We start from the raw sequence: 11349 nt of genomic DNA, 5'->3' as shown, positions 1-11349 counted from the left end.
AGTTCGGCAAGATACGACACTTTCAATTTCTAAAAACATTCTCAGTCTGTCATTTTAGTTGACGTGAATCTTAATGATTTTAAATTTTATTTCTTTCAACAATGATATTATTTTGTTCTTGTCCGGAGAGAACTTCAATTCACTAATACAAAGATTAAAAATCCAAAAACTAAAAATAAGCTGATTAAAAGAAATTAGTATGTGAACACATTAAATTGTCTGCGATTGAGTTAAGAAAATTAGTGTGTGAACATACTAATTGTTAAATGACCGTGAAGATGACACGTAAACATTCTAAAATTGAAATGATTGTGAGGCTGACACGTGTCAACGTGTGTGAACACATTTATTGCAAAATGTTTGTCCTTTAATATATAAGGAATTATTTTTTTTTTGAAACATTTTTTTTTGGTGGGTTTAACCGCGGCCTGTTTGGCTAAACTGCTGTGATCTTTTTCTTGTTTGGCTAAACTGCTGTGATCTTTTCTTTCTCTCATTTTTGCTGCATGGTAGTATAGTATAGGTGAATCTTCATATATGCATGTAAGTATCACATATTTGTGAGTTATATATGGCTATATATATATATATATATATATATTGATGGTTATTGTGTGAGACACGAGTAAATTGCTGAACACTTAATCACCAACAATGACATAGAACACAAAACTTGTAAATTCTCTTTCCCTAGCCACGAACTAAGGATTCGTTACATCAAAACCCTTAGACCAATTCACTCATAACAAATTCATTTGTGGACAACCATATATCTGTCTTCGAGCATATGATTGTATGAATATGGGCTAATGGAAATTTTTTGAAAAAGGTATACTATTTTTTACCTTATGTAAAGTTTATTCAGTGCTACATTCTTTCACCCCTAATGGCGCAATCTATGGCGGTCCGTGCGGCTCTCTTCTTCGCAAAGGCGCACAACCTCACTCATGTCTGGATTCAGTCAGACTCTCTGGTGTTCGTTCTAGCTATCAACTCGAAGACTTGGCCCATGGAGCTCTACGAAGTTCTCATGGACATCGCTCTTCTATCATCTACTTTCTCTGTTATTTGCTTTTCTTTTATTCCTAGACATCAAAACTCTCTCGCCAATTAGATTGTGAAATCTATCATGTCAAGCTACACTTATGTTGAGACTCCAAGGCTTTAAGCCTCTGCTTTTTAATATATGGTTGTTCAAAAAAAGGAAAGTTTATTCAATAACAACTATTTTGTGCAACTTTTCTAATCTTTATTTGAAAAATAAAGAAAGAATAAAAGAAAAATCCAAGTACTATTTTGAAAAGGATGGTTATAGTTAAGCCTCTGGTGCTGGTCTCGTTTCAAACCAAGCTCTTAATCCCTCCTCATATCCCAAGTCTCTCAACATTTCTGTTAAACTGAGTCGATTTCTCACTTTTTTGTCAATGATCTTTATGAGTTGCACTGAACTAAACGGAGCATCACCATAATCTTCTGCAGTTTTTCTCTACAAAAATGTAGACAATAGCTTTGAAAGTGTATTTCACAATGAATTGGGTTGTTTCGTCATGCATTGTTTCCAAACAACCGTATATTTTTCTTTCAACACTCCTTTTACCAAGTCTTCCTATAGTGAGCAGAAAACTGGCTTGCGAAAACCGTACAATATTGATTGCGGAAAACTTTGGTTGTTTTTTATTCATACTCTTCTCTTTCCTCTCCGAGATAGAGGACATTTTGACTTGCACCACGAGTGAAAACAGAGGATGAACAAATAAAACAAAAACAAAAAGATAAGACTACTAGCGAACACAAGGAGTCACCAGACGTGAAAACCATATATGATTAATTAACGTAGTGTAGATGGAGTTGTGACTTAGGGCCTTACAACCCTATAATTCATTTTTAATGATCACATCTTTGTTCTTGTTGAGAAACTATAAACTCACCCAGTCTTGATTACCTGTTTCTTTTTCTTTATTTCTTGGCGTCAAGCTTCTTTTCTTCGCAGCTTTTTGCTAGCTACTTAATACTTGCCAGACTCCATTAAAAGAGAGAAATATGTTAAAACAAAAAATTTAACAATCAGCGCTTGTATATGTTGCAGGTCATTAGGAGAAGATTATTATTCTATATATGTAATTAAACTTATGAGTGTAAGAGAATTTAGCTTAGGTTACTTAGGTTCCAAGTTAGTCTTAGATCTAGGTTTTAAAATGAAAGTAATGACACAGTCAATTTAACGAGTTCCCGGCCCTCGGCGCGGTACGTCTCGTGGGAGAACTTCTGCTCCCAAACTCCACTAGATCAAAGAGACTCTAGAAACACCAAAGTAGTGTTCTAGATAGTTTGTTACACAAGTATCAAATACTCTTCACAAGAGAATACAACAAAGCCCTTAGATCAACTAGACTTAGGCCTAAGCTATTGATCTTGTATTATTGTCTCCTTCCCCTTGCACTTCACCTTGATCTGAATACTTGTTGTTGTATGCTCTGTAACCCTCTGCTTGTGTTTTTACGGCTTAATCTAATCAACATACTCACATTATGTTTATATGTGATTAGGTGTTTCAGCTGGAGTGGGCATGCGTTTTCTTGGCCCAAGTCACACCAGCATTGCTTCTGGCCCATCTGTCTTGCCGAAGTCCAAGCTATATTCGCAAATCTCCACCAGCTTGGTTAAGGCCCGATCCTGGCCCACCTCGATGAAACCCTCGTGCCGACATCCTCACGCCTTTGTCTCTTTGTCTTCTTGCAAAAGAAACACATCAGTCTCTACTCTCTCTCTCTCTCTCGCCGTCTCTCTTCTCGCGAGCCTCCACCGGAGAAATGGTCTCGGCTCCGTTCTCCGAGAGATCTCGATCAGCTCCGTCGTACCGACGTCCCTTTGCTCCTCCGTTATTCCAGGTACATCCAATCTCCATTTTTAGCTTTGAGATTAGGGTCTTCTGTAAAGAAAGTCGAGAGCTTTCTTGGGTATTTAACTGATCCTTCACTTCCTTGTTGCTTGCATGTCTTCTCCGACATGATTACGGCTCTTACTTGAGCTCCACCATCACGCTCCACCTCTTCTGTGAACTGAGGTATGAACTGATAAATTTTCATCCCTCTTTGCGTGTTTCCGATCTACTCTGATCTGACCATTCTGACGTTTCAGGGCAATTTCAAATATGAAACCCTAGTACGATCCTGATGATCCTGTAGCTTGATCTGAGTAATCTTCATTAGCTCGGTGAGCTCTCAACACGCTTTGCTTCCCTTCAACTAAACTTCTCAACAAATCCTTTTGTCTTGTAACATACTCGAGTTAGTCACTGACATATGCTTTGTGCAGCTTGTTGTAGGCTTGATTGTACTGAGAAAATGGTTGGTAACGACTTCCATAATGCCAAACCCGTGACTGTTTGGTGCTGTTTGGTGAACTTCTCCACCTGAACCGAGAACACTTCTCGATTCTGCTTCTGCTCCAGGTAACATCTCCTCTCTTCTGTCACGATACTTTTAGCCATCAATTGACTCCTCATTCGTAGTCACTAACATTAGTTTGTTGCTTGTGATCTGCGAGGGTGGAGTTTAGACAACCAGAGTCACCTGTAGCGTCTTCCTATCTCATCAGTGGACATTCAAAAGTTCACAGCAAAGCTGGAATTTCTGACCAGGTACCGTCTTAGTTAGAAAATCTGCAGGATTAACATTTGTATGAATCTTGTTTAGAACAATATGTCTCCTGCTTCCACTAGGTCTCGAATGAAATTGAACTTGGTAGCTATGTGCTTAGTCTTCTCGTGATTGACTGGATTTCTTGCTAGAGCTAGGGCACTTTGAGAATCACAGTAGAGTTTGATCCCTTGTTGTTTGAATCCTAGCTCTGCGCATATCTCTTTTAGCCACATTGCTTCTTTAGCTGCTTCATTCATAGCCATGTATTCGGCTTCTGTAGTAGATAGTGCAACCACTAATTGTAGACATGATTTCCATGAAACTGTATTGCCTGCAAACTTGAAAGCATAGCCTGTAACTGAGCGTCGCCTGTCCATGTCTGTTGCATAGTCTGAGTCTGAATAGCCTTCAACTTCTAGTGTAGACTGCTTTCTGAATGTTAGAGATGAGTTCATTGCTCCCTGTAAGTATCGTAGAACCCACTTGACTGCTGACCAGTGGCCCCTTCCTGGTTTACTCATGAAGCGACAAACATAGCCTACTGCAAATCCTAGGTCGGGCCTCGACCCGCCCATTGCATTCATTAGGCTTCCTACAGCACTGGCATAAGGAATCCTTTCCATATGCGCTGCTTCTTATTTCCATTCTTTTTCTGTTAGACTCTGAAGCTTAAACTGAGACGAGGTGGGAGTGACTACAGCCTTGGCGTCCTGCATTTCAAATGTCTTTAGCACTTTTTCAATGTACTTTCTTTGAGACAGAATCAATGTTCCTTTCTTTCTATCTCTGATGATGTCCATTCCCAATATTCTGGATGCTTTTCCCATGTCTTTCATCTCAAATTCTCCACTCAGCTTCTCTTTAAGATCCTTGATCGCTTTCTTATTTCCTGAAGCAATCAGCATGTCGTCGATATAGAGGAGCAAATAGACGGCTTTGTCGGTTTTAACATCTCTCATGTATACACATAAGTCTTTGCTACACCGCTCAAATAACTGATCCTTCATGAAGTTGTTGAACCGGTGGTTCCATCTCCTTGGAGACTGTTTCAAACCATACAGAGACTTTCTCAGCAAGCACACTTTGTTCTCTGTTCCTGGTTTTATAAAGCCTTCAGGCTGTTCCATTAAGATTCTTTCCTCCAAGCTTCCATGTAGAAAATCTGTTTTCACATCCATCTGCTCTAGTTCTAAGTCTAGATTCACCACAACGCTAAGCATTAGCCTGATGGAAACATGTTTTACCACTGGAAAGAAGATCTCATTGTAGTCGACTCCTTCTCTCTGTGAATATCCTTTGGCAACTAATCTGCCCTTGTATCGGTCATCCTCAACACCTGGGATTCCTAGCCTTAGCTTGAATAGCCATCTGCATCCAACAAGCTTTGCCTTTTCAGGCCTATCAATGAGATCCCAGGTTCTATTCTTTATGTGAGACTCCATTTCTTCTTCTGCAGCATGCTTCCATAGCTTCTTTTCACGACTCCTCATAGCTTCTGCATAGGATTTTGGTTCCTCAACTTCCAAATCATCAATCACATTGAGCGCATACAAAGTTCCCATCCTCATATCGAGATGGTGGTCTCACATTCTGTCTCCTTTCTCTATCTCGTGCTAGAACATAGGTGTCGAGAGTTTCAGTGTCACCACTCTCACTCTCGTGATCACGTTCACTATCAACCCCGTGATCTTGTTCTTCATCACTTGAGCTGTTAGAGCTAGAAGATGATTCTTCTCCACCTTGATCAGATGTGCCTTCGGATTCGATAGAAGGAGAAGGCCCTCTGATCAAATCATCACTAAATGACACCTTCTTCTTAGCTCGTTTTTCTTTCTTGGTCACTTCTGTGCTTTCTTTTCCTTTAGTAACAGTGTGTTTGTACAGCTCATCCTCGTTGAAAACAACGTTTCTGCTTGTTCTGCATCTGCCTTCCTCCTCTATCCAAACCCTGTAACCTTTAGTGCCCATAGGGTATCCTACGAACACTCCCTGGATGGCTCTAGGTCCCGTTTTCTCCTCGGTTATGTGCACATAAGCAGTGCATCCAAACGTTCTGAGATGTCCTAAATTCGGTTTATAACCTAACCACACTTCTTCAGGCATTTTGAATTCCAGCGTAGAGTTAGGTGATCTATTAATCAAATAAATCGCAGTAGATGCAGCTTCTGCCCAGAAGCTTTGGTCCAAACCAGATTCAGCTAACATACATCTCACCTTATCCATAATTGTTCTATTCATTCTTTCTGAAACTCCATTCTGCTGCGGAGTGTAAGTGCAGGTTATGTGCCTCTTAATCCGAGCCTTCTTGCAGTAATCATCAAACTGTTTATTACAGAACTCCAAACCATTGTCTGTTCTCAAACACTTTACTTTCTTCTCTGTCTTAGTTTCAACTTCAGCCTTCCATTCCCTGAACTTAGCAAATACCTCATCCTTAGTCTTCAGAAAATAAATCCAGACTTTTTTTGAAAAATCATCAATAAAAGTAACAAAATACTTAGCTCCAGCAAGACTGTCTGGTGTAGAAGGAAAACCCCATAGGTCAGAATGAACATACTCCAGAATGCCATTAGTCACATGTTTAGCTTTAGGAAAGCTTTGCTTGTGTGACTTCCCAATGATACAATGCTCACATAAATCCAGTGTCTTAACATCCTTGTCGACAATAAATCCCCTTTTGACAAGTTCTGACATGTTATTAAGACTCATATGACCGAGGCGTGAATGCCAATCACGCTTCCAATGACCCTCCTTTCCACATACAAAACATCCCTTGGTGTTTTTGTTGTTCCTGGAACGAGACTTAGATCTCCCATGTCGACTCTGAGATCTACCTTTGTATGTCTTTCCATTGCCCTTTCCGGATCTTTGTTCTGATCTGCCTCTGTCTACAAGTAGACCTTCTCCACCTGACCTGGTGAACTTGCCACTCTCGATCAACTCTCTTTCTTTAGACTTTGCAGCACCAGTAACCTCAGTTAGGCTCAGTGTGTCTCTTCCATACTTGAGAGTCTCCTTGAGTTGATCATACTTAGCAGGTAGAGAACTTAGCAATAAAATAGCTTGAACTTCCTCTGATACTTCAACTTGCAGATTGTTTAAGTCTGCTACAAGCTTTAGGAAGTCATCAACATTCTCATCGATAGATTTTGAGTCAACCATCTTGAAAGTGTAGAACCTGAGCTGTAGATAAATCATGTTGGGTAGGGAAGTCTCTGTGTAGAGATTGTTCAGTGTACTCCACATTGCAGCAGCAGTCTCACAATGTTGAATTTTTCTTAGTACCTTGTTCCCAACATTCAGCACAATCAGGTCTTTCGCTTTTTCTGATTTCTCAAATTTTGCAGGGTCTATCGCAGGTGCAGGGTCAACAATTCCAGCAAGTCCCTTTCCTGAGTCCTTCATGGCAGACCCGGGTTCATCCTTTGCATCTGATCCCTCCTTTAGAAGCTTCTCGTCAGTGAGAATGGATTTAAGTCCAAGCACTCCAAAATGAGCAAGCATCCTCACCTTCCATAGGGCGAAATCACCATCCCCCTCGAACCTGTCAATATCCGCACGTTCCTTCGAAGTCACCATTGAACAGGTAATGGATATGACTCTGTCTCTCTCTCTCCTAAGTAGCCTTAATAACCCGGAAGCTCTGATACCACTTGTAAGAGAATTTAGCTTAGGTTACTTAGGTTCCAAGTTAGTCTTAGATCTAGGTTTTAAACTGAAAGTAATGACACAATCAATTTAACGAGTTTCCGTCACTCGGCGCAGTACGTCTCGTGGGAGAACTTCTGCTCCCAAACTCTACTAGATCAAAGAGACTCTAGAAACACCAAAGTAGTGTTCTAGATAGTTTGTTACACAAGTAGCAAATACTCTTCACAAGAGAATACAACAAAGCCCTTAGATCAACTAGACTTAGGCCTAAGCTATTGATCTTGTATTGTTGTCTCCTTCCCCTTGCACTTCACCTTGATCTGAATACTTGTTGATGTATGCTCTGTAACCCTCTGCTTGTGTTTTTACGGCTTAACCTAATCAACATACTCACATTATGTTTATATGTGATTAGGTGTTTCAGTTGGAGTGGGCCTACGTGTTCTTGGCCCAAGTCACACCAACATTGATTCTGGCCTATCTGTTTTGCCGAAGCCCAAGCTATATTCACAATGAGTAATCATTACTCAACATGAGACTCACGTTTTCATGGAGAAGAAAGGCACACAGATTGAACATAATACTTATAACATACAAAACCAAGCTTATTAATACTCTTTTTGTTTCATACATGATTGGACCAAACCAAAGTGATTCTAAACATCTGACATAAAACGGGAGCTTTCTAAAATGTTGTCGGCGTTATTGAGTGCAAAGTCTTCACGTCTATGGATCTCTTTAATCTGCAACCAAATAGTATAGATATAGATCTTGATCATAATGGAGTACCGACTAACTCATATAATTAATTAAAAATATGAATTCCATCCAAGAAGAAAACATTATAGATCCCTTTGTATTTATTTATCTATAATAAACAAATTAAAATCCTAAAAATCTAACAATTTGTGAAAACTTTGTTACAAACCAGTGCACTAGCATCGCATCTTTTATGTAGCTTACCTGATCATGAGGCAGATTTTTGAACTGTGGCAAAACGAGACGTTCAGTGAACTCAATGTATGAAGCAGGGACCGATTTGATTATGCCGTCTGAAAATTCTACCGGAAGCTGCTCCGAGAGTGACGACACTTGTAGCAGTAGCCCATCAGTACTCACTGAAATTAATCAACAATTCAATCATTGGTGGACGGAAGAGATTTTATTTATACACACATATAATTAGAAATCTAACCTTTGAGAACTCCTCCGTCCTGGTTGAGATCAAATCCATTTTCCTCTAGATAACGTATGATGCAATTGATGTCACTGAAACGGTGTTTAAGTCGATGAACAGAAAACGCAAGATGGTTCATTGTGTAGCCGTTGATAAACGCCCAAGCAGCCAATTCGTTTTCTCTTCATCGTTCACAACAGTAGTTAATTTAATTTAAATCAATATGTCTTTAGTAAGTAAAGAAATATGATTTAGAAAGTGAATAATATATACTCGGCAATGTGCTTAAATTCGCTCCAAGTTGGCTTCTCCCATATTAAGGACCCAAGAATACTTGACAGAAGGGCTTGCTTGCCTCCTGCTGGTTTCAGATACTTCCTGATTATTTCCTGTTTAACCACTGAATAATTTTAGAAGTAGAACCAACAAAGATACCAAACAATAACGAGTGATAGGTATTTTGGAAATAAATTAAATGAAAATATGATTACGTTACATGAAGAGAATATTAAAAAAAATGACTTGGTATATTTTCAATGATTATGCCTTCTTTTTACCATATCATATTATATTTTGATAGATACCTTTCATTTATGTATTAGATAGATGTTAAGGTTAATGATTACAAGTTCAGATTTGTTACGGTATCAACTAAACGCTACATGAACAGTATGATTGGATGTATTGTTAGAGTAATGAAAGTTGGAGTAATTTTTTTAATTCTAAATCCCGCTTAAATACATCCAGTCAGGATGAAAAAGGTAAAAATGGTTTTCCTTTCCACTAAGCTAGAAAAGAACTTTTTGTTGGTCCTTTGACTTCTTTCTGATTTTTCACCTTCTTTTTACTCTAAAAAATGTAGAATAAATTAGAGTAACATAACAAATAATTAATGTCTCCCAGTTTGTTTTTTCTTCTGTTTACTCTATTTACTTTACTAAAGTTTCCAATCAGACCTTTAAACTAACATGATATACATGGAAAAGTCATGTTTCCCATAAAATTTAAATGAAGTACAAAAGTTAAACTAAACTTTTTTTAAAGTTAAACTAAACTTCATTTGGACACTATTTCAGAGTAATACCTTAGATAATTTCTGACTAACTTATTACTTTTACAACTATATTGCTATTTGATAAATTCACGCAACAATACTTTGGTCTTTCTTAACTATGTGTTTGTGACTCATACCTGTGATGCAGGGCTTAATTCGTCCACAAGAATCTCACCCATAACAAGTCGGGGTAAGGGTCCATTACTTAGGCCGTGGCCATCCTCAGGGATCTTAATATCGGGAGGGGAAAACCAGAGACCTCGCAGGTTCTTCTTTGGAAAATCAAGCCCACCTCCTATTTTATATCCATTATCCATGAAGAAACTGGACATGGAGTCTATTCCATAACCTTCGATCTATCCATACAAAGAGAAACAATTAACGAGTATCATTTTATAAGAATTTTGTTTGAAAACAAGTTTTCCCGCTTTTTATAAGATATATATTCCCCATATTCAACACAAAAGGAAAGTTTTCATTTTTCTATTTAAATAGTCTTGTTAGTAAACGTTGTTCCGTTTGGATTATCATTTACAAGTGTTTTGGCAAGAAGATTATAGCTATAGAGTCAGATTCACAGCTCTTAATTAATTTTCTTCTATTAGGTGATTAGATTAAATAACATTCAACTAATTACTTTTCTTTTCTATTCCACGTTATACCAACATATAAAGCAAACTTTTTGACTAAGTTACCGTTGCCTTCGCTTGAATCCAGATTTATGATTATCTTCACTATGGTTACTTGTGGAACAAAAAAAGATTTATAAGTGAATTTTTATTAAAATATCGCAGAAACATAAAACTATTGCGTGATGCTATTTAATCAATGTAAACTATCATTTTTTGTTGTGAAAACTCTAATCTATCATAACAATGGATACCGTAAACTCTATGGACAATACCTTCAGTGTCATGAAAGTGAAGTGGTCGTAGCAAATCTTCTCATTGTCCACCGACTGAACCAGTTCCCATATTCTTTTCGTTGTTGGGTTCTTTTTTAAGTACGTCTTCAATATGTTCTCAAACACATCCCGTAGAAATAATTCGCTTCCTCCCTGTTGCATTCAAACAATCTATCATATACTAGAGAGTATACAAATGCTTTCTTTTTCAAATTTTAGATGAATCAAAAACCTTAAAAGATGAAATGTGAGGCAAGTCGAAAGAATCCATGTGAGGGAGATCCTTGACTTTGTGAATGAGAAACCTAGCTTTGCGCGATTGTTCTTATTTATAAACGCATTTCTATGCGAGGAAAAGGAGTCATGATGTCCATTACTAGGATTGTTAATGTTTTATTGGGCAAGGTGAGATTATGCACGTCTTTCTTTTGCTCAATAGTATATATATATATATCATTCAGGGAATCCTCTTTATCAGATTATGCACGTCTTTCTTTTACATAATAAGGAGTAAAAGATTCAGAAATGATACACGAGATTTTAATGTTCATATAACTCCCCGTCTCCCCCTAGTCCCTAGAATCTTATCAGCTTTATGAGCGTACTTTGTTTTGCTAATAAATAAATTAGACATAATGCACGCACTACAAGAAAACACAAATTTAACGACGGCCAAAATCGTCGTTATTTCCTCGGAAAAGAAGGCTTACGAGGAAATGGCGATGAAAGGCGTTTCGTCGTTATATGATTGTCGTAAGAGAAGATTCGTCGCCATTTCCTCGTTAATTAGCGAGGTTATATTTTCCTCGTAAAGAAGAATTAAGTTTTCGTCGTAAAGACCACGTGGGGTTTCCACGTAACGCGGTCGTTGTGCTTCCTCGTAAGAAACTCGTAAATGATTCGTCGTAAAAGACACGCAAAA

At 38.2% G+C, this 11349-nt stretch overlaps 1 protein-coding gene across 1 annotated transcript; it reads right to left on the bottom strand.

Moving 5' to 3' along the window:
* Positions 1-7948: 7948 nt before the first annotated feature.
* Positions 7949-10714, bottom strand: LOC106302789. Its single transcript, XM_013739222.1, has 7 exons — positions 10660-10714; positions 10428-10580; positions 9661-9879; positions 8743-8858; positions 8488-8651; positions 8256-8410; positions 7949-8035 (listed from the first exon to the last, which is right to left on the bottom strand). The coding sequence occupies exons 1-7, from the start codon at positions 10696-10698 to the stop codon at positions 7949-7951; spliced, it is 933 nt and encodes a 310-aa protein (XP_013594676.1). The 5' UTR covers positions 10699-10714.
* Positions 10715-11349: the final 635 nt, after the last annotated feature.

This window comes from Brassica oleracea, chromosome C7, assembly GCF_000695525.1.
Source record: "Brassica oleracea var. oleracea cultivar TO1000 chromosome C7, BOL, whole genome shotgun sequence".
NCBI lineage: Eukaryota > Viridiplantae > Streptophyta > Magnoliopsida > Brassicales > Brassicaceae > Brassica > Brassica oleracea.
The sequence above is the reverse complement of the archived record's forward strand: the minus strand, read 5'-3'. Positions and strand labels throughout refer to the sequence as shown.